The following is a 21,686-nucleotide window of genomic DNA, read 5'->3' as shown; positions in this document are numbered from 1 at the left end:
TTGGCAATCGGGGCTACAACATGACCGTCTTTGGTCGAAAGAGGGCCAGTGATCGATCGGTGACGATCATCGGCCGAAAGGAGCTTGTGTAAACAATCGCCCCGGGCGGTCGTCGTAAAAACCGCGTAAAGAGAAAGTTAAGGGTTAGACAGCAATTTTGACAGCTGGATTTTCATCACACTGAATAACTAAAAATGCCCCAAAGAATTGCCTAATATTGGTCGGACACATAATTATACCATGGACCTATTACGAATGGACATTCAATGAGAGCATTTTATGACCACCACCTGTTTCGAAACAGGTGGTGGTCATAAAATGCTCTCGTTGAATGTCCATTCGTAATAGGTCCATGGTATAATTATGTGTCCGACCAATATTAGGCAATTCTTTGGGGGCATTTTTAGTTATTCAGTGTGATGAAAATTTTGCACATTCTTAATAAAATTGCTGCTTATTTTTTAACCTTACTGGACAATATGGGTAAAATATTGCCCCAAATTGGTTGAACACATAATTACCCTCGTACTGGTAAAAATGTTACCAAATGTTTTTTTTTCTTACAGTACGAACAGCTAAAAAAAAAAAAAAAAATAAAATAAAACATGCCAAGCCCGGTCTTACAAAGAGTTACGATTGATCCAATCAACCTTAGCTATATGGAAATCCATCAATGTCATGTTTTTTTCTACGTGAAGTTTGCATAATGCCCCTTGTAAGCAAAGAGAAGCACACTGAACTTAACAAAAAATAAATGTATGAACATACATCAGGGCCCCATCTTACAAAGAGTTGCGATTGATCCAATCACTCGCAACTATGGAAAGCCAGCAAAGTCAAATATAAAATTCATGTTTAGTTTTAAAAAAATCTAGATATAAATGTATATCCATGAATTCATTGATTTCTTGAAAATTTGGTCTGATCTCTTTTGTTTACAAAGGACATTTTGGTGTATTTCTGCTGTTTTCCTGTAGAAAAAATTATGATACTGATGGATTTCCATAGATTTACGATTGATTGGATCAATCGAAACTCTTTGTAAGACGGGGCCCAGATCTACAAAATATTTTGAACAAACATGCATTTGAATGTTGACGTGGCTGGCTTTCCATAGTTGAGGTTGATCGGATCAATCGTAACTCTTTGTATGACGGGACCCAGAACTGTTAGCCAGGAATAGGAAGGGAAGGGGGATAAATGGTCAAGGGTATCGGGGGTTCTAAACAATGATACAGCTAGTGCGGACATCCAATGTAGATATGAAGTTGTAATTGGATGAGGCACGAAACGACATCGCAGAATGTTCCACGATATTTGCTCCGGCGATGATTGCTCCGCTCTAAATTCCGCACGCTAATCGAATGACCTACTTCACCCCGGGTTTTAACACTACACCCTACCCTAAACCTAACATTAAACTCTACACAGCAAAAACTGTGGTGTTAACCGGTGTACATATAGGACCACACCAGTTATTTTACTCCGGTGTTAAATTGATGGTGTTAGTTTAATACCTATAGGTGTTATTACAACACCTTTGGTTGTTACATTTTCACTCTTTGGTGTTATGTTCAATCTCTAGGGTGTAATTTTAACACCTCGGGGTGTGGTCCTCTATTAACACCCACTGGTGTCAGTTTTAACACCACAATTTTTACAGTGTAACATTAAACCTTATTAGAGACATAACCCTGACCCTTTATCTTAAACGAAATTAGGCCGGGAGCAATTGCAGCGCGAGAAAATTTCGTGTTGACCAACTCGCAGAGGGCCCCATTTGATTAAGTCTTTGGTATAACTCCGCCGGCGATTGGACCCACAACTTCCCATTCGTGATGAGGGTGCTCGGCCTCTCTTTCATGATATGCCCGGAACCGATGTAAAATCATCCTCATACTGTTAAATCTGAACATATTAACATTGAGAATTACATCCTAACATAGTCGAATAAGTGAACTCTCTGAATAAATGGCCCTGAGACACTTTGTTCTTTTCATCAGAATATTCCTATATTGATAAGCTATATTTTTATTGGGACTCTGATGTCGCATTTTGCGCCCCTTCCCTCTCAATCCCCAGAAAAACTATTTTCGTCTTCTGTATCAATGACACTCCATGGCTCCGACATTCTAAGCACTTTTTGTAATCATTAACGGTATAAGTAAACCAAACAAGTTGATGCGAGCGCGGAGCGCGAGCGGAAAAAAGGGAAGAGATTTCAGACCTGAAAATGGGACACCCTATTCATGTTTTATAAATCATGAAAAAGGATGGGTAATTTGGTATCTTCCTACATTAATGATGCGAGCGCAAAGCGCGAGAATAGTTCTTATCTGAAACTGGATAATTTTAGCATATTCTGAGTAAAGATCAAGCAGCGTATTTCAATAAACATGTGGGTGCGTGTTTTAGAGTTAGACTGAATCTGGGCATTCTGAATACATTTCATTTTTTATCATGAAAATCAATAATGCGAGCGCGAAGCGTGAGCGGAAATTTTTTGATCCAGCATGAAAAGGGTGAAATTAAGCACGTGTATAGGGGAATTGTGAAGTGGATAGCCCTAAATAAATGATGCGAGTGCGATGCGCGAGCTGATATGTTTTATTATTATTTTGACCTAGGACCTGGACATTCTAGGCTTAAGGACATTTTGTAAATTGTAATCATATTAAAATGATGACTATATCTTCCCATTCCCCTTCCTAAGCGCGATATGAAAGTTGTCGATATTCCTTTCTGAAAAAAGGAACAATTTGGTTATTAGGAATTCATGAAAATTTTATTATCATATTTATTAAAGTAATAAGCCTAATGAGTGAGTGAAATTTGTTCATTGAGGCCTAAAAAATATATATTTTAAGCACTATTGTATTCATGAATAGGATTTATGAGTTGATATATTTGTAAAAATTAATGCTAGCGCAAATCGCGAGACGAAATTTGTGATAAACTGTCATAAAAAGTGGGATTTTAACTAGTTTGTTATAGAATTAAAATATAAAGAATCTTATGGAATAAACAAAGGCAGTATGTAGGCCTACTTGGCAAATCAAATCATGCGAGCGCACAGCGCAAAAAGCTGCAAATGATATCATTTTCTAAGACTTCCCCTGACCTTATTCTATTCACTCGCCTCACTCCTCTTATTTTTCCTTCTTTCTTTTTCTTTTTTCTTTCGATCTTTCCCCCTTTTTTCATTTTCTTTTGCTCCGCCAATAGAGGGACCGGGGCCCCTCGATCCGCTTACGGTTCAGGATAAGGTATGGTGTTAGATTAAGAGTTGATGGTGGTAATTCCCTCAGTGTGGGGATTTGCAGCAGAGCAATTGTTGCCGAAGCAAATTTCAAGGAACCACCATCCGATTGGAATATCCACGCAGCCATGCATAGAAGTGCGTAACCTAAATAGCACAACACTCATTAAAGTAAATATGAAGCAGGAGCGGAGCAGGAGCCACTTCAAGCCCTCAACCATGGGCGGAAATCCTAGGGGGACGCGCCCCCCTACTCAAAATAGTAGGGGGTGACTCAATATCAAATGTCCCTTACTATTTTTGGTCTTTTGTGATGAAAAGAAATACTTCATTCAAAATCGAAATATAACATCTATTTTGGACGAGATGACCTTACTTATGTGGTGATAAACCTCTTTTTTTTTTTGCTTGTCAAATTTATTTTGGTCGAAATGACCTTACATTTGGGGTGATAACCAACCCCTTGTCACCCCTTCCTTTTTGGGAGAGATTTCTGCCCCTGTCCTGCCCTCAACTACACATTAGTGGCGGCACAAACAGGCATTACCCCTCTCCCTATAAATTTTGAAAGAAAGCTGAAATAAAATATATAGTAATTGCTATCATAAGCATCCTACTCAAGCTGTAAGGTGGTTTACAATAGCATTTTCACTCTACAAATTTTGAAGCTTTTCTCATCCAGTCACTGTTTGCTCCGGTGTGATAAAGAAATGTATGTAAAAGACAAACATTTTTTTTGCTTGTCAAATTTCTTTGGACCAAAACGACCTTCAATATGGAATGGCGAATCTTTTTTCCTTTTGCTTGTCAAATTAACTTCAGCAACCCCACCCCCAAAAAAAATCGTTCTCAGGGCACTGCAGATGCCTTAATCTTAAAGCAAATAGTGTCCTGTTATGTGTATAAGCATTTACCAATGATACTTGAGTATATGGACATAAGAACGACCCAAGTCCAAAACCAGGAAAATCAGAATATTTTTTGTGTATGTGCCATGATGCTTGTGGTCAATTTTTTCATGTATTTCCAGGCAGTTTTGGGTAGAATTACGGGATAGACGTTACACAGATAGACTTGAGTAAAAGCAACAATATCCCATTTTAAACTAGATTTCGCCAAGAGATGGACTTGACTTAGTCTATAGGCACAGACCCTGATTGAAATTTGATCAACAAGTTTAGACTTCAGAGAGGGCCATCAGTACACAAGGCAATGTAGGCTGTAAATTCAGGCCTCTTTACTTGAGTGACGAGTTTGCACAGGAAACTAAGATGGACTCTGATCATTACCTATATTCATATACTCAGTTGGCAGGCATGCTTAATGAAAAAAAAAGCTTGAATATTAAATATTTCTTTGAAAGCCACCATACAAAGTTTTAAGGTGTGCCTGTATAATATTTCTCTATCATGAGCTGAAACGAAACTTATTAAACAAAGAATATGAAGTATATTTTTAATCAAAAGGTGTCGTTTTGGACACAAACTTTACATAATTTAGGTATTAAAACTACACTGGTAATAAAGGTGAGAACATAATTAAAGGTTCCAAATCCTTTTAACAGCATTCATTAAGGTTTTAGGTTGGTGATACGTAAATTCAATTGTTAGTTTCTAACAGCTGCTTGCACAAAAAAAAACACATCCTGATATGATGGAAACCTGGGGCTGGTTTCATGAAAGCGAAATAAGCTCCATGTCGTCTCTATGGAAAGCTAAGAAGGACAATAATCGCTTGTGAACAGACATGTGTTTTGTACAAGCAAATTCCATCCAGCCACATTTGCCCACCTGCCTATTGTCCAGCTTGGCTGTCCATAGAAATAGCGGCTGGAGTTACACACTTTCAAGAAATGGGGCCACATTTGGGTTATTTGACGCTTTATTTGAACAGGGTTTTTTTTTTCTCATTAAATTGGCAACATTTGTATTTTGGTTTACATATTTCCTTATAATAAGTATATGGATGACATATACAGAGTGATAAAGGATGCCTTTGAAATTTAAACATTTTCCAAATTGTGGTGAAAACAGTGATTTTGAAGTTACCATCTTGTAGCAAATTTAATCTATGATTTACTACTGACTAATCTACTTTACACATTAACCAAACAAAAAAGTAAACTAATGTTATTAAAATTGATTCAGTTCATAAAGAATTTTATTTTCCATAGATGGTGTTTGCAAGGTAAAGATGTGGATATCATTAGGGTCCTGTGTCATAAGGACTTGTTATAATAACAAATGCACAATATCAATAACAAGTCTACTATCAGCGAATCAAATAGAATGATTTCAGTAGCTTTAAACTGGTTTTGCCAATTTGTTATTATAACAAGTTTCGTGAAGCAGGCCCCAGGTATACTACAAGGGGAAGACTGGACACTTAAAGGGATGGTCCAGGCAGAAAATATTTATATCTTAATAAATAGAGTAAAATTCAGAGCAAAATGCTGAAAATTTGATCAAAATCAAATAGCGAGGTTATTGAATTTTAAAGATTTGCATTATTCCCGTGAAAGAAATCAGGGCATGTCTTCATGAATATTCATTAGATGGGCTGATGTCATAACCCCCTATAACCCCCCCCCCTCCACGTCTAAAGGAAACTTACCTAAGAGAATCCATCTTGTCAGAAAGAATAGAATGAGAGTAGCAATCTTGTTTCATCAAAATTGGTTGTTGAGTAAGCAAGTTATGGACATTTAAAAAGTCTTGTTGTTCTTTCTATGGGGATCCTCAAATTGGCCAACATGCTTCAGAATGGCAGATTCTGTGGAGAACCCTCCATTCCTTCTGTACACAAATTTTCAGATTTCCTTCAGTATCTTTCGAATTGCATCTTGTCTCCTTCTGAGCATAATACATGCATATGTCATGGGGAAAAAATAATTCACACCACATGTCAAGGTCAGAAGGAGATAATGTGAAGTAGAGGAGAAAATATCAGAATTTGTGTACTAAACAAATGGAGATTTGTCAACAAAAGCAGCCATTTTGAAGGACATTTGCCAATTTGAGGATCCCCATAGAAAGTACAAGACTTTTCAAACTTCCATAACCCGCTTATTCTATAACCAATTTCGATAAAACCAAGTTTTAGATTGCTCCTCTCATTTTATACTTTCTGATAAGATTGATTCTATCCTTGTATTTTGGTTTCCGTTGATACACAACTCCTCTGCAGATATGCCACGTTTACCTTCCCAACGCAATTGGGTGACCTTCCCCATATACAAAATTCAGCATTTCACAAAATTGCCAAAGTATCGAGTCCTCCCCTTATAGTGTCATTATTATCTGTTTTTGTACAATCTTTCGTAAAGGTGCCGTGAAACGTAAAAAATAATCGAAGAGGGGTATAATTCAAGCTCAATATGCACTGAAATGATATAATTTGTATTATTATAAATGCTTGTTTTCAAAACAATTAATGATGAGGAAATAAATAGATAACCCTTATTTCAAGTGCTTCAGGTATGTATGAATATCAGAGGAACGATAAGAAATTGTACATTTTCAAGTGTAATCAAACTATGAAAGAAATATAAATCGACTGAAAAGGCATCATGACCATTTGTAGACCCACAAATCCACCACTGCACACATTTTCAAATATTAGATATTTAACATCATTACAGCGAGTGTGCACATTTCAACCTTTAATAAGCAGTCATGCGTTATACATCAATAAGTTGAGTTTCATCAAATTTTAAACAGATTTCTGTGATCCTAATATGATTTACTTATAGGACAGGTCCACCCCAACAAAAAGGTGATTTGATTAAAATGAGAAAAATCCAACAAGCATAACACTGAAAATTTCATCAAAATCAGATGTAAAATAGGAAAGTTATGACATTCAAAATTTTGCTTAATTTCATGCACATCCTGGTCGGTATGCAAATGAGAAGACTGGTTATGTCATCCACTCACCATTTCTTTTTATTTGTAATATGAAATATTCTAATTTTCTCCTCATTGTCAAGTGAAACAATGATTAATTCCTCCCTGAATATGTGTAATTGGCATTGTTAAATACTATATGATTCAGTCAAGTTGGTCCTTATTATCATATCAGTAAAAATTAAATATTGTACAATTCAAACAATAACAAACAAAAGAAATCGTGAGTGAAGGACATCATTGACTGTCTCATGTGCTTGTCACTGAATTGTGCATATCACACTTTTGTGTAAAATAAGCGAAACTTTAAAATGTCATAACTTTCTTAATATATTACATCCGATTTTGATGAAATTTTAAGCATTATGCTAGTTGATTTTCTATAATTATTCAAATCAAGATTTGTATGGGGTGGACTCGACCTTTAATAGCAGACACATCTGCAATTCATCTTCACAACATAATATCAAAATATAAACTAACATATTACTGGGGAGCCTTGCATGAAAGGACTTGTCCAGCAGTTACCATAGTAACAGTGCTTATCAGCCAATCAGAATCAAGGAAAGTTGTCAGATCTGACAACTTGTCTGTCAGAGAAAAAATGTTGATGAAACGGTCCCCATCACCGAGAGAAAAGGCACTTTGAAGAGGCATATCAAAAACAAATTTATGTCAATAGATGAATCAATGGTATTCATACATAGAGAGTGAAGGATTATTCTAACAACGTGCCACAATTGACCCCAAAAATTCCTAATTTGAGTTGAGCTTGAATTCATAGTGATTCTGTTTTCAAAGCATCCATAAGTACTTTTTCCGAATCCAATTTCATTCAATAAACCAATCAAAAGCTATTGTGAGCTGAATTAGCATAGTCCATGCAAAACCCCTCTTCAGGTTGCACCTTGAAATATGTGGCACAGGAGTGATTCTGTCTGTGGCAGGCAAAGAGGTAACCACTTAGTCCAATTAGACCAAATGGTATATGGACTAAATGGCTATTGGACCACTGACTGGTTATTAGAGGAAATGGCAATTAGACCATGTGGACAGTGGACGAACCGATGATAGTCCAAATGAAAGTAGACGAGTTGGTAATTGGACGAATTAGCATGAAATCAATTGAAAATAAACCATATTTTCGAGGTTACTCCAACTTAACATTTTATTCCTGAAAGGTCATTCTGCCCGAGCCATGGTTTTTCATGTACCTGCGGTAGCTTTTATATCGACTATTCTCAGCAAGATCGGCTTTCATCTGCTCCTCTTTTTCTTGCTTGTAAACCTATGGGGAAAAAAAACAAATACATGCAGACAGGAGAAGACATTGATATTGAAAATTTCTTTACATAGGGTGACCTCAAGATGTATATCACCTGATTGAAATCAAGTTTATAAAAAAAACTACGATAAAGAAAACAAGCAAATACATCCAAACAGGAATGGATATTGATATTGAAACTTTTCATCAGTATGAGCTCAAAATATATATTGTAATGCGTTAGCATTCATGGGAATTTGATGCAAGTATCAGGCCTTGTACATCACCAAGAAGAAATAAATCAAGTCAAAATATGCAAAGATGGGTAGATATTAATATAGAAAAAATGTATCACTTGGGGGTGATCTCAAACTATGGTGTCTTGCATCATCTTTCAGGGACATTTGATGCAAGTAAAGCAAGATCTTTTAAAACTATGGAAAAGAAAACAGAAGTGGATAATGGGTCTGATGCATTAAAAGTAGCAATTGCTTTTGCTTGATTACATAGCATAAAAATGAGAAAGCAAATGATTTTGCTATTAAGTTCAATCAATCACTAACTGACTGCTAGCATTTTCTTGACGGTTAAGCTATTGCTAAAAAGCGTATGCATAAAGCGAACATTTCGCTTGTGCGTTTAAGCACTTGCTTTTTTTCAAGCTCTGTCAGAGCAGCTTCAGCATTTTTCAATCAAGTTTATGCACCTGAGAGAGAACCCCCATGGAGTACCGTAGCATTATCAAAAAGAAACCAGTTAGTTTGATACCACGTCTGAGGGAAATATGTTATAGGAAAGAAGCGGTAATTTGCACTGCCAAACTTTTGTGTTCGAGTCCTTCAAGTGCTTTGTGAAGGCGAGAAAAGGTCTCAATCACGAGCAAAGGGTTATGCATATGAAATAAAACAATTGCTAAAGCATGATCTTTTGCTTGGCTAGCTATTGTTTGTGCGCTTGAAGCAATAATTGCTTGTCAGCAATTGCCGCATCTGACCCATTGACTTTGAAAACTTCTTCAGTCAGGGAACGATCTTAAAATGAAGTGTCGAGCATTAGCTTGCAAGGGCCTATTTTGAAGTGTGTGGACATGATCGGATAACATATAATGTGGGAGGTGACCTCCCCTAGAAAAGAGAGCACTGTTTTTCTCCAAACAATCTTATTATCTTAATCTTTAGTTACCTTGAAATTTTCAGGTATCCATAATTCTCGTTTCAAAAACATCACCTTTTCTGCTTCCTCTATACCCTATGAAAAAAAGGAATGAACACAAAAAATTAGAGCTAACAAATTCTTGAATTATTATGCTGGAAAAACTATTGTTACTGGTCGAGAAGCAAATGACCAGCCTTTCCCATCAACAATAGATACTTGAAGTTACTTACGAAATGTAAATGTCTAATTAGAAATTCGTAAAAGTGTTTTTTATTTGAAAGAACTATAAAAAAGGACGGCTGATTGTTTTTCATGGATTTGCCCAGGTGCGATCACTTTAAAAGTCAAGTTGTTCTACGTGTATCTTTTAAAATCATATCTAAACTCTCAATTATTGAAAATCTCAGTAATGCATTGCAACAATTTTGTCACAAGCGAATCACAGAAGCAAAAGAATTGCTAACTTTTTACAAATCCATCGTAAAGAAAAGAAAAAATACTTACTTCATATTGTAACTGCGTAACCCGCATGTATTTTCTAATGACGTAGTGCTTCTCTTCCAGGCCGAACGGCTCCCTTAGTATCGTAAATTTCCACGTCCACCGAGCGTACCAGTAGAAATATTTTGCTATTGTGACAGGAAGCAGTATCAACTGGATCCATAAAACATCTGTAATTTTTGGTTTACTGTATCCTCCCCTGTAGAAAAAAAATATGTGAAGAAAAGAACTGTTAACTGTTTGCCCACCATGGACATAATGGGTGATTTCAAGTTCGGTGTTGACCTTTTGGTGTTGGTGTTAGGTCAATTTTTACACGATTATAACACCAAACATAAAATGAAGATGGTCCAGAAAAGTCCCTCACTAGTTGTTGAGATGTCAATAATGTGATCTGGGGCCCGTTGCAGAAAGAGTTGCAATCAATTGCAACTCTAAAAATCATGCGCAACTTGATTTTCAACCAATCAACAGCGCGTATTTTTGACTTGCGATTTATTTTTTGACTTGCGTTTAAACGCAACTCTTTCTGCAACAGGCCCCTGGATCAGTTTTACAAAATCTGAATAAGTTTTGGAGCTAGGGGAAGCAATCAACATTTCAACACCAACACCAAGGCCAACACCGGACTTTAAATCATCCACTCCCTCCTGTGCCACAATAATTCCAAGGTGCAAAATAAAGAGGAATTTTGCGCAGTCCGATGCTAATTCAACTCACAAGAGATATTGGTTGGTTTATAATAAAGAAAAGCTTAGTGTGTACACCGTACAGTACAATGCACACATCACTAATTTTGCGTATGTGTGCATGTAAAATGAACTCGTTGCATTTTGTGCGTATTTTACAGAATGTGACTTGGGTCACACTATGCAGTCCTCGGGATGTTACTCTAGTCGAACGAAACGGTCAAAGAGTTGATATAAAGAGGTGCTGTGACCCAGTGGATAAGTCTCCGGACTTCGAATAGAAAAGGACCGGGTTCAAACCACACCATGGAACTCGAGCCCTGTGGCACAGCATTCATCTCCATTTGCCACCCTTCAAGAAGGAATTCCCTGAATGCTCAAGTACTTGTTCAGGGTAGCTGTGCCAAAGGCGGGGTAATAACATGTAGCACTGCACCTAGAGACATTGTAATAAGCACTTGATACTAGTAATTGTTGCATATTTTCATTATCGTCATTATTATAATAATAATAATAATAGCTGGATTTATAAAGCGCTTTTTGCCAGAGGATACAAAGCGCTGCTATTATTACCCCGGCTTTAGCTCGAGCTACCATCACCGGCGCTCAGTGCATTCAAGGAATTATTCCTGCCGGGTACCCATTCACCTCACCTGGGTCGAGTGCAGCACAGTGTGGATAAATTTCGTGCTGAAGGGAAACACGCCATGGCTAGGATTCGAACCCACGACCCTATGTTTCAAAGGCAAGAGTCAGAACCACTAGACCACGACGCACCCATAGAGGCCAGGGGCCCGTTTCATAATGATTATGGCTACTACCATGGCAACAGGGCTCAGCAACTAATTAAATCAAGATTACCATGGCAGTTGCCATAATGGCAAAGTTGTAACTCTTTACGAAACAGGCCCCAGGTTGGGGTGACAATCTAAAAATCGTATTCTAATCATATGCTGTGCTAACACACAGAAAGTTGGTTATCAATAATAAACCAAAAAAGATGGCTGTATGGGCTGCAAAAAAAAACTATCAAATTTAACACCTTAACTGACCTATCAAAGTATAAGGCCAAGAAACAGAAAATAGGACATGCAACACTTCATTTTTACAAATTGTAAGCAAGTATAGCAATATGCTATACCAAAATTGATTTCAATTAGCATTTATTTACTTATGTTTATTTGTGCATTCTACATGCTAATTATTTCCATAGTTACGACATTTATTTTTTTTCCTAAAACAACATCATGTTCAAAGTACATTAGGCTTTGCTTATTGCAGAAATCCATTTTCATCAAGTTGGGAGAAAGAAGTTGTGGGAAGGGCGAGGGGAGGGGGGTGAGGAGGACGGGAGGGGGACAAAGAGAGACAGGGGTGAGAGTTAGAGAAGAGAATATATATAAATAATCCTCACCTTATATCAGCATTATCTTCTACTACTTGTCTTAGAATTTGTTCCTCTTCTTCTCGCATTGCTTCCTGTAATAACAAAGAGAAAATATGAACACAAAAAGTTTTGAAATTCAAACATACCCTCAAACAATTTCTGGGGGTGTTATGGAAAATCACAAAATGATCCAATAAGAAAATGCATGGGGTGGTCCCCTCCCCTACTCTTGAGTAATGAATTTAAAAGAAAAGAAAGAAGGGGGGCACAAAGAGGGAAAACAGGAGAGTAAAAAGTGAGGTGTTCATGTGGGTCAGTGTTTTTTATTGTGTACAAAAATGTGAACACACTTTTGGGCATACTGTAACTCTTTATTACTTCTTTAATTATTTTTTTTAAATAGGTGCTTACCCCCCCCCCCCCTCCCTCCCATGTAAAATACCCAGGCACTGCCCCTTAGAAAAGGACATTATTTTCAGAGACATGGCAAATCCACTTTGCCAAAAAATATTGTGGGAAAGCAGGTCGCTTGAGCATTTAAGTAGTCATATTATATTATTTTGCTTACTAGCCAATGACATGTGATTCTCAGTGATATTTTGGCCTTTTGACAAAGCCCAGCAATATATGATGCAAAATCCAGGGGTGTGAGTGGTCACAAATAAAAAGATCTGAAAAAAGCTGAAGAGTGCTGAAAAAGTCTGAAATAAAAAGAACTCCCATACTTTTTGTACAGAGGAAGGCCAAAAATAAGCTGAAATTAAGCTGAAAATCAAAAAAAAAAATCTGAAATCAGATAAAAATCTGAACTCTCACACCCCTGAAAATCATGATTTAAATATTCCATTATGTGGATAAGGGATGTGCTATTCCTGAACGTCAAGAAGCATTTTAGTAATTTGAATATGTAAATGTCGTTCATAGGCCAATAACTAGTTTTCTACCGTATCACGACCCATGCAACTCATTATTTTCTGAAGCCCTAATGATCAGAGCCCAGTCCTGCAAAAAGTTACAATCGATCTGATCATCTTAAACTATATGGAAATCCATCAATGTCATAACTGTTTTCTCCAGGAAATTTGCGTAATGTCCTTTGTAAACAAAGAGAAGCACACTGAAATTTCAACAATGAAACTATAATCGCATCTAGATAATATTTTGAACAAACATGCATTTTAGATGTTCACGTTGCTGGCTTTCCATAGTCTTGGTTGATCGGTTCAATCGGAACTCGTTGTAAGATGGGGCCCTGCTCTTGTTATTCAAATTGGCAACTGTAATTTAAATACGATACCACTTGGTCTTACCTTGCTCTTCCTCCCTCGTTTTCTGACCGAGTCATTCAGTAAACCTTGCTTTTTGGCAATATCCTGTGCCTACATACAAAAATAATTTACATTTAAGATACAAGCCAGTTGTGGTAATGATCTCAAGATGAGTTTGAACAGAATTCATTAAAATGACCACCCAAGTATTTGTATGAATGAATAAAAAATATTTCAGTAATCAACTAGTCAGTATTTTCAAAGAAACACCATAGGACAATGCATAAAAGTGAAAATTTAGAAATCAGTATTGTGCATGAAAGTTGAAACCATCAGTATTCTTCTTTTTCAGTACTAAATACATAAAATCCGTACTACTTGGCAGCTCTGCAAATATTGCTCAAAAGCATGATTTGAAGTGAAAATCTGATGCAAATTTTATTTCTAGCAACAATTTTTTTTTTCCAATCAGTGTTGCTGACAAGAAAAAAAATGGAAGTTAAAACAAATTCAAATAACAATTGTTCCTGTTAGACTTACTGAGAAGGCCACAAGAGCCTAGACTTAAAATTATCATATTTTGATACTATTAACTTTATTTAGAGTAAAATACATAAATAAGCAAATAAACTGAAATTTAACAACTTGTAAAAAACATCAACTACAACATACTTTGGTAGATCATGCCATCAGCAACTTTGCATAAAATGGCATGCTATTATTTGGAGAGATCATGCAGTCAACTACAGAGATCCCAGTCACAGATATCAAGAAATACATATAGATACTATCTACATGTACATGCCAGGGCAACACTAATTCATGGTGTCTACAAAACCATGCTGAAGGTTCACAAAACAAGGTGGTTCGCAGACCACAAGTCTCCCTTGATTTTGCGATCAATAAAACATGCTATATGATCTTTTGAACCCTAGATGAGCCCCATCACCTTCATGAACACACGTTGTATTACCCAAGGATCATTTGCACCAAAGGTGAACACAATAAAGAAATGAGAGCAAGTTGAACAAAAACTTGAAAAAGGGATGGACATGATTTCATATCATTTGACCTTTTGATCCCTATATAACCTTTGACCCCATCATCCTCATTAACACACGTTGTATTGCCCAAGGATCATTTGCACCGAATGTGAACACAAAAAGAAATGAGAGCAAGTTGAAATGGCCTATCATTTGACCTTTTGCCCCACAGATGACCTTTGACCTAATCATCCTTGTCAATACGCATGTGCGATTACCAATTATTATATGTACCATGATTGATCAAAATTAATACAGAATAAAGAAACGAGAGCAAGTTGAACAATTAAATCAACATTTCTATAAAACACAAACGGACGAACAGACTAATGGACTAACAGGAAAAGTGACTGGTCTCTGCTGAACTTCGTTCAGGCAAGAAAAAAGGGAAATAAAAGAGAAATAAAAATCATTAACACTTACCCTAAGTCTGTATTTTGGAACAGTAACCAGATACTTTATAGCAGTATTATACCTAGACCACCAACTAAAATACTGCAAAGAAAAAAGAATGAAAGCTTCAGTTATGATAAGATTACACAGTGGGTGATTTCAAGTACGGTGTTTGGTGTTGAGAGCGTGAAAAAGGCTGCTAAACCGAGCTGGGTTCAGAGGAACGATAGCGATCGCGTTATAGATAGCTCATGACGTCAAGCCTTAGCACTGCCGATCATTTCAACTGTACGCGAGAAAGAATCAATGACGAAAGATAAAATGTTACTTTTTATCAAGCTGTATAAAGCTCTAATGTTTTGCATTTATCTTAACTGTAAAATCTAATTTCACATGTTTCATCCTGTTCGCTTCCTCTTCGTGAACTGCAGATTATCAATAGAGGGCTTTAGGAGTAGTGAATGTGAACGACGTAGCAGTCCTCTGATCGTTCGAGTGAACGTCGTCGTCTGCCCTTGTTCACTACAGATGCGAATACTTTAGATTTCACTCGACTTGTACGTGAACGTACGTCCACATGAAACAGCACGATAACCAGCGGGTCACGACACGCTGCCCGACCCGGAAGATCTGGCGCACCATCGCCTGGCGACCCGGTCGGGTGATGCCAAGGTGCAACTTGTGCACATGTGCCCTTTCACTTGCTTTGATTCCTTTTTACGCGAGTTAGGATATATATCGATGTATATTTTGGAGATCAGAAAGTAATTTCATATATGATAAACATAATGCATCGTACAACTTACAATAATTTTGTGAAAAGTCACTGAAAACTGTGTTTTGAAAGGGAAAGGTTGATCTTCATGCTGGGCTTGAACGGTTAAAATGACGTCACTCACGTGCACGTCGTCTATGATTTAGGAGAACCGCAAAATGGATGTGGCGAGGTTCTCGATTTTGATAGTGGACGTGTGTGAGGACCTGAGGCATATGGCAGGCCAAAAAATTACGTCATTTCGTACCAGTCCTCTATGTCGACGTACCTTACTAAAAGTGCTCAATATCAACACCAACACCGAACTTGAAATCACGATTTTCCCAATCCCTGGGGGTTGGTGTTGATGAAAGGGGAAATTACACATAGATCATCAACATCAGCTGCAATGCTCGGTTCAGTAGACATCATTTAACACCAGCGCTCAACCAAGAACCACTGGAAATACGTCATACTTTCTGAGGTCAATCCCAACACCAGCCTCATTTCTTTCAAGTACAGTGTTGTGGCTGGTGTTGGTATTGCCACAACACCAACCCCAGATTTCAACACCGTACTTGAAATCACCCATTGCATCCCACAAAAAAAGGAAACTCATCTTCAGAGGTAGATATCACAATTATCTGATATGTTCAGAATATAAATTTAACATCGAGTAAAAAAAAAGAAATCTTTGATCTGAAACCAAATACTTCTCGAGTAATAACAATTTTGGATGATTGCAAGCCTTCATTTTGGAGTAAAGGCTAAATATTAATAAGTTTAAAATCATAGCCAATTGTATAATTGCTATGACGTCAGTATAACGAGATGTCAAATTCCCTTTTATTGAGTAATAAGGATGCATAGCATAGCCACAGATTTGAAAGTAGGTATTCATACAATGATTTAGAACATTACACAGAATGATATTCCAAGTCTCAATATTATCATCAAATTCTACTACGTTTTGTTCCAAAATCGGGTTGCAGACCAATCGTAACGTCTGCGATGGTCTTTCAAGCGCTCGGCCACCGCACCTCCACATCTTCCCCAACATACCTGTATTGCGGAGACGACACTGATGGAAACAGCGATGACGATCCGCACATCAACCTTCGGTGCTACCCTGCGTCTGTAATATCTGTAGTAATGCCTATAAACCTCATCTGTAAAAATAACAAGAAATGTCATTTGTGAAGGTGTCATGGTGTAGTGGTTCAGTCACTTGACTCTTGAACCGAGGGTCGAAGGTTCAAATCCCGCCCAAGGCTAATGTCCTTTGGAAAGGCACTTATCAACGTACGTCACTCTCCACTCAGGTGTTAAATGGGTGCCCGGTGGGATGTGAAAGTCTATGCAATTGGATTGACACGTGTGCACTAATAAACAGTTGCCTGGCTAGGATACTCCCCGAGGAGTGGAGATGGTGCACTTTATGTGTGGAATAGTCGTGGATCCAACAACCAGGGTAATATTAAATGATTAATGATAATAGTAATAGGAATTTATATAGCACTATCTATCTAGAAATAATGTATTCCGATGCAGATTGTTATTATTACCCCGGCTTTAGCTCGAGCTGCCTTTCAGCGCTCAGTGCATTCAAGGAATTAATCCTGCCAGGTACCCATTCACCTCACCTGGGTTGAGTGCAGCTCAATGTGGGTACTTGCTGAAGGAAAACATGCCATGGCAGGGATTCAAACCCACGTCCTTCTGATTGAAAGACGAGTCGTAACCACTAGACCAAAGCATCCCCATGATGATAGCTACACATAATAGTCTTAGAAATGAAAGTATAGGGTGCTATATACATGTAACTACTACAACTACTATTATTATTATTAATATTTTTTTTTTAGTTCAACTAGTTATAAAATCTTTTTGTATGATTACAGAGAGATTATAATTACTGCAATTCTTTTCTTTGGTCATGTTTAGAAGGAAAGATATGGTCTATTTTGCTGCATTGATTCTCATAAGATGAACATTTCCCAACATCAAGACATAACAATCGAATAACAAGCACTTTTCAGGAATCACAAATAACTTTATAAAGACTGTAAAACGATAAAAAATACGACATTAACAAATTTGGGAATTTTGCAAGTAATTAAAATTTCACCTGGATTGTCCAGCATGTAATCATAGTCTTTTCGCTGCTCCTCATCTCGCAAGATTTCATAGGCAGTGGCTATTGCTTGGAATTGTTCTTCTGCACCAGCATCCTACACATAAGAAATACAGAACACATTTGAGATGTACAGTCAGATGTAGGCCAGGGGCCCGTTTCATAAAGAGTTACAACTGTTGTAACGTTGCCGTTATGGCAACTACCGTGATAACCTTGATTTTGATTGGCTGCTGAGCCCTGTTGCCATGGTATAAACCATAATGGCAAAGTTATAACAGTTGTACCTCTTAATGAAACGGGACCCTGATATATGGAGAGATGTTCACTTCCTATGCTAAGGCTGCAGTATTACGGTAATACCGAAAACACGTTTTTGGTGAAATAAACAAATAGTGGATATTAAGACATAATATTATCAGAAGAATATTAGCAAACCACAACAGTCAGCAATTAGATAAGTTAGATTAAGAGAAAGAGTGTGACAATTGTTCCCTCAAATGCGATGCATCCTATAGTATTCTTTACAGCAACACCAGAGCTGTTAACCTTTAAAAGTTAAAAGTAGTAATCTAGAAGTTCAGAAGTCATAATTGTGAGATAAACAATTTCATACGTGTTACATGGTACCGTATTATATATTTCTCAGAAGAATAAAGAACAGATGCACAATGCTTATAAATACCAAGTTTTGACAACCCTACAAGATGGTTGTCAGTAATATCTATCCAGGGAACAACATAACTTTTGTTATGTCTTCTTGAAGCCAATATTAATATCATTTATAATAACAACAGTAATAATAACAAAGCACTAGTAATTAGGTGTATGAAAAATATTTACAGTAATCAGATAAAGTAAAGATAATTACCTTATTCTTGTCTGGATGGTACTTTCTAGCGAGCTGTCTGTAATTCTTGGCTATTTCAGACTGAAAAAAATAGAGAATATAGTGTACAATTGAAAACAGCAAAGCCTTTGCCTCACCATTTCTTTTTTATTTAAATAAAAATCAGTTCATAAAATCGGCCCTTTTTCAGTTTAAAACCCACTATAATGTATAATGAGCGTGTGCCCATTTGAGTAAGTACATGAATGTCTGCATTGGGATTAATTTCAAAAAGTGATAATTCACTTTATTCTAAATAGCTGAATAGGAAAAGAACAAAGTATGAATGGATTTTGATATTTTCATTCTGACGGTGGCATTCCCCCTGTTTATTTGTTCAATGATGAATAAATGAAGGGATTCACAATGAACAGACGGACGCAGGTGTTCTTTCTTTACATAGTATATACCATACAGGCACATAGTATACAAATATACCAGGCTTTGAGTAAGTATAGCGGTTGTACTGGCATAATCACTATTTTTTCCCTCGGGGCTTCGCCCCTCGGGAAAAATAGTAATGCCAGTCCAACCTCGGATGAATAATTCCCTCTATGCTTTCGAAATAAAGGCCTGGTATATTTGTTTTATATCCTACTTTAATAAGTTAGAGGAATAGATCTTGATAATCTAGTTCTTGTACTCTTGGATCATCCTTTTTTTTTAAATCTGAATCAAACTAGCTGCGCTGACTGACCTACTTTTCCTGAAGCGCTTAGCTACGCGCTCAGTGCGCGGAACGCGTATTAGTGCTTGCGCCATCATGATCTGTGACGTCAATGATGGAATAGTCGACTATTCCATCATTGACCTCACGGAATAGCACTTTTTCTTCGGTGGGCGTTTCATTTTTCGACATCATCGCAAAATAGTGAGAATATGTTTGATCACATGATGATATTTAAACCAATCAGCATACAGGATTTAATGTATGTAGGATATAACATTAAATATAACAAGTACCAAATTTCAGATTTTTTTTTCTCCAAGACCTTTGGGTCCCTTTTCATAAAAAGAAACTTGTTATAACAACAAATGCATAATTTCTATAACAAATTTACTATCAGCCAATCAGATTGAAGGATTCTAGCAGCTTTTCACCGTTACTGTGAAGGTGATATTATAACAAGCTTTATGAAATAGAATGTTAACCAATCAATTTGTTTAACCCTTTCCAATATAATTTGCACCAATGGACACTTGGTGCCGTGCAAATTTCGCATTTCACGTTCAAACAAGCAATCTATTGCAAATTTGTTTCCCTCCCTGAAAATACATGTAATTCAGCACAGAGGCGTTCATGGCCAATCACACAAAGAGCTAATGTTCCTGGGGTAAGTTTCACAAAGATTTTTAAGTATGACTTAGAGTCGCATTTAAATGCCGACACGTACATGATATGCAATGCGCAATCTTATTGATCTTTTAAGTGCAACCCTCAGTCATTCTTAAATCTTTGTGAAACACCCCCCTTATGTACAATGTACTTACCTTTTCTGCATCCTTGGAGACACCAAGAACTGGAAAGGGGTGAGATAATTAAAAAAAAAGAAGAGTATTTTAAGACACAAATAAAGCTGTGGTAGCGATCACAAAATCTGAAGTCAACAAAAAAAAACTCCTCAAAACCCTTCGTTTGTATACAACAAGTAAAAGTATGTGCATTTTTTTTCTGATAGAAAAACAGTAATCACTAGTATACCCAGTTGTTGTGTCCGGACAGGTTGTGTGTCCGGACGATCAATTTTAGAAAGTCATTTGGAAAAATTTACAAGCAAAGTTTCATCAATTTTTAGCACAAAATGTTAGAAAATATTATTGAGAACAAAATAGAAGATGATTACAACTATTGAATTCATATTTTTAGTGTAATCCAAAGACAAAAATGAAGGCTTCTAAAATATAAAGTGTTCGGACACCCGACCCCCCATCCTACTACGCACTTCTCGATTTTAAACAGTTAATTAAAAGGTAAAATAAGTTAAGGCAAACCCTGAACTTTTGTTGTAAATGTTTTCTTACTTCTTTTTACCCTTTTTATCATCATGATCATAAGGCTGCATGTTAAAATAACAGCATAGAATCAGACACAGCTTTCAGATTCCTTTTTTAATATCACTTTTAATCCACTGACTGAGCTGACTTACGATTTTTGGAACACTCATTGACTCAATGTGTCAATTCGGAATTCAGAACAAGGTTTCCTCAAATAAATTGGAAATCCAATGACAGACTAAATAGTAATACAGTCATGGCAAATATATCTACCTTAGAAACATTGGTTAAAAATATATTTTTATGTAATGTAAGTCTAGTGCAACAATCACTTTAATACACATATCAGCGTTCCAATTCTGGTGCTTGTTCCTGGCAAACCCTCTTACTTATTTTACTAGTCTTAGCAAACTCATTTATTAAGGAGTGGGACTGTATTAAAATTTCAAGATTTATTTTTCTCAACCTACGTAAATAATCAGGGTAGAAACAAGGCTAACGTGAACAAAATACACTTACCGTCGTAACAGTTTTCTTTTCCACAGTAAAGCCCATCTATCATGGCATCGCAGCAATGAAATGTGACAAAAACTGATAACAGAATAAAGATTCCACTGTATGGCGCCATGTTTGAATTGAAACCTAGGCCTTATTCGAAGAGTAGATGGCGTTTTCACGGTTTCGTCAAACGCGGAGATCCAGACGCCCCCGTGCTCGAAAAAATTCCCTCAAATAGGCATCAGAAGTTGGAAACGCATGCAATCAAGTCATGAATCGTCATCATATGTAGGCCTAGAATCGTTCGCCACAGTGAAACACCACTACTACTGGTACCATCATATCATCATCATCATCATCATATCATCACATATCGTCCTCAGTGGCGGATCCAGGGGGGTGGCGCAGGGGGCGCGCGCCCCCCCCCCCCCCTAATATTTGAGCGGCGCCGAAGGCGCCGCTCAAAAAAAATAAAAGAAAAGTAAAAGAAAGAAAAGGCGCTGCTTGAAAGAATAAAAAGAAAGGAAAGAAAAGAAAAGGCGCCGCTTAAAA

General features: G+C 37.0%; 1 protein-coding gene across 2 annotated transcripts; it reads right to left on the bottom strand.

Annotated features, from left to right (window-relative positions):
- Positions 1–5,401: 5,401 nt before the first annotated feature.
- On the bottom strand, positions 5,402–21,485 carry LOC129263806 (dnaJ homolog subfamily C member 25 homolog). 2 transcript variants are annotated; one of them, XR_010293881.1, is made up of 12 exons: positions 21,156–21,485; positions 20,133–20,161; positions 18,624–18,683; positions 17,747–17,849; positions 16,681–16,787; positions 14,895–14,966; positions 13,471–13,539; positions 12,188–12,252; positions 10,088–10,283; positions 9,611–9,676; positions 6,303–8,452; positions 5,402–5,996 (listed from the first exon to the last, which is right to left on the bottom strand). XR_010293881.1 is itself a non-coding variant. In XM_064100919.1 (11 exons), the coding sequence occupies exons 1-11, from the start codon at positions 21,262–21,264 to the stop codon at positions 8,333–8,335; spliced, it is 996 nt and encodes a 331-aa protein (XP_063956989.1). In that variant the 5' UTR covers positions 21,265–21,485; the 3' UTR covers positions 5,402–8,332. The 2 variants fall into 2 exon arrangements, 1 of the variants encoding a protein (XP_063956989.1); XM_064100919.1 differs by having other exon boundaries at positions 5,402–8,452.
- Between the last annotated feature and the right edge of the window lie 201 nt (positions 21,486–21,686).

Source organism: Lytechinus pictus, chromosome 6 (genome assembly GCF_037042905.1).
Source record: "Lytechinus pictus isolate F3 Inbred chromosome 6, Lp3.0, whole genome shotgun sequence".
Taxonomy (NCBI): Eukaryota; Metazoa; Echinodermata; class Echinoidea; order Temnopleuroida; family Toxopneustidae; genus Lytechinus; species Lytechinus pictus.
This window is presented reverse-complemented; position numbering and strand designations above follow the sequence as displayed.

Excerpts from the sequence above, each read along its gene's own strand:
- LOC129263806 (XM_064100919.1), bottom strand. The coding sequence starts at position 21,264 with ATGGCGCCATACAGTGGAATCTTTATTCTGTTATCAGTTTTTGTCACA. Across the intron at positions 17,850-18,623 it reads ACCATCCAGACAAGAATAAG|GATGCTGGTGCAGAAGAACA; the intron begins GTAATTATCTTT and ends TCTTATGTGTAG. Across the intron at positions 12,253-13,470 it reads AACGAGGGAGGAAGAGCAAG|GAAGCAATGCGAGAAGAAGA; the intron begins GTAAGACCAAGT and ends TTGTTATTACAG.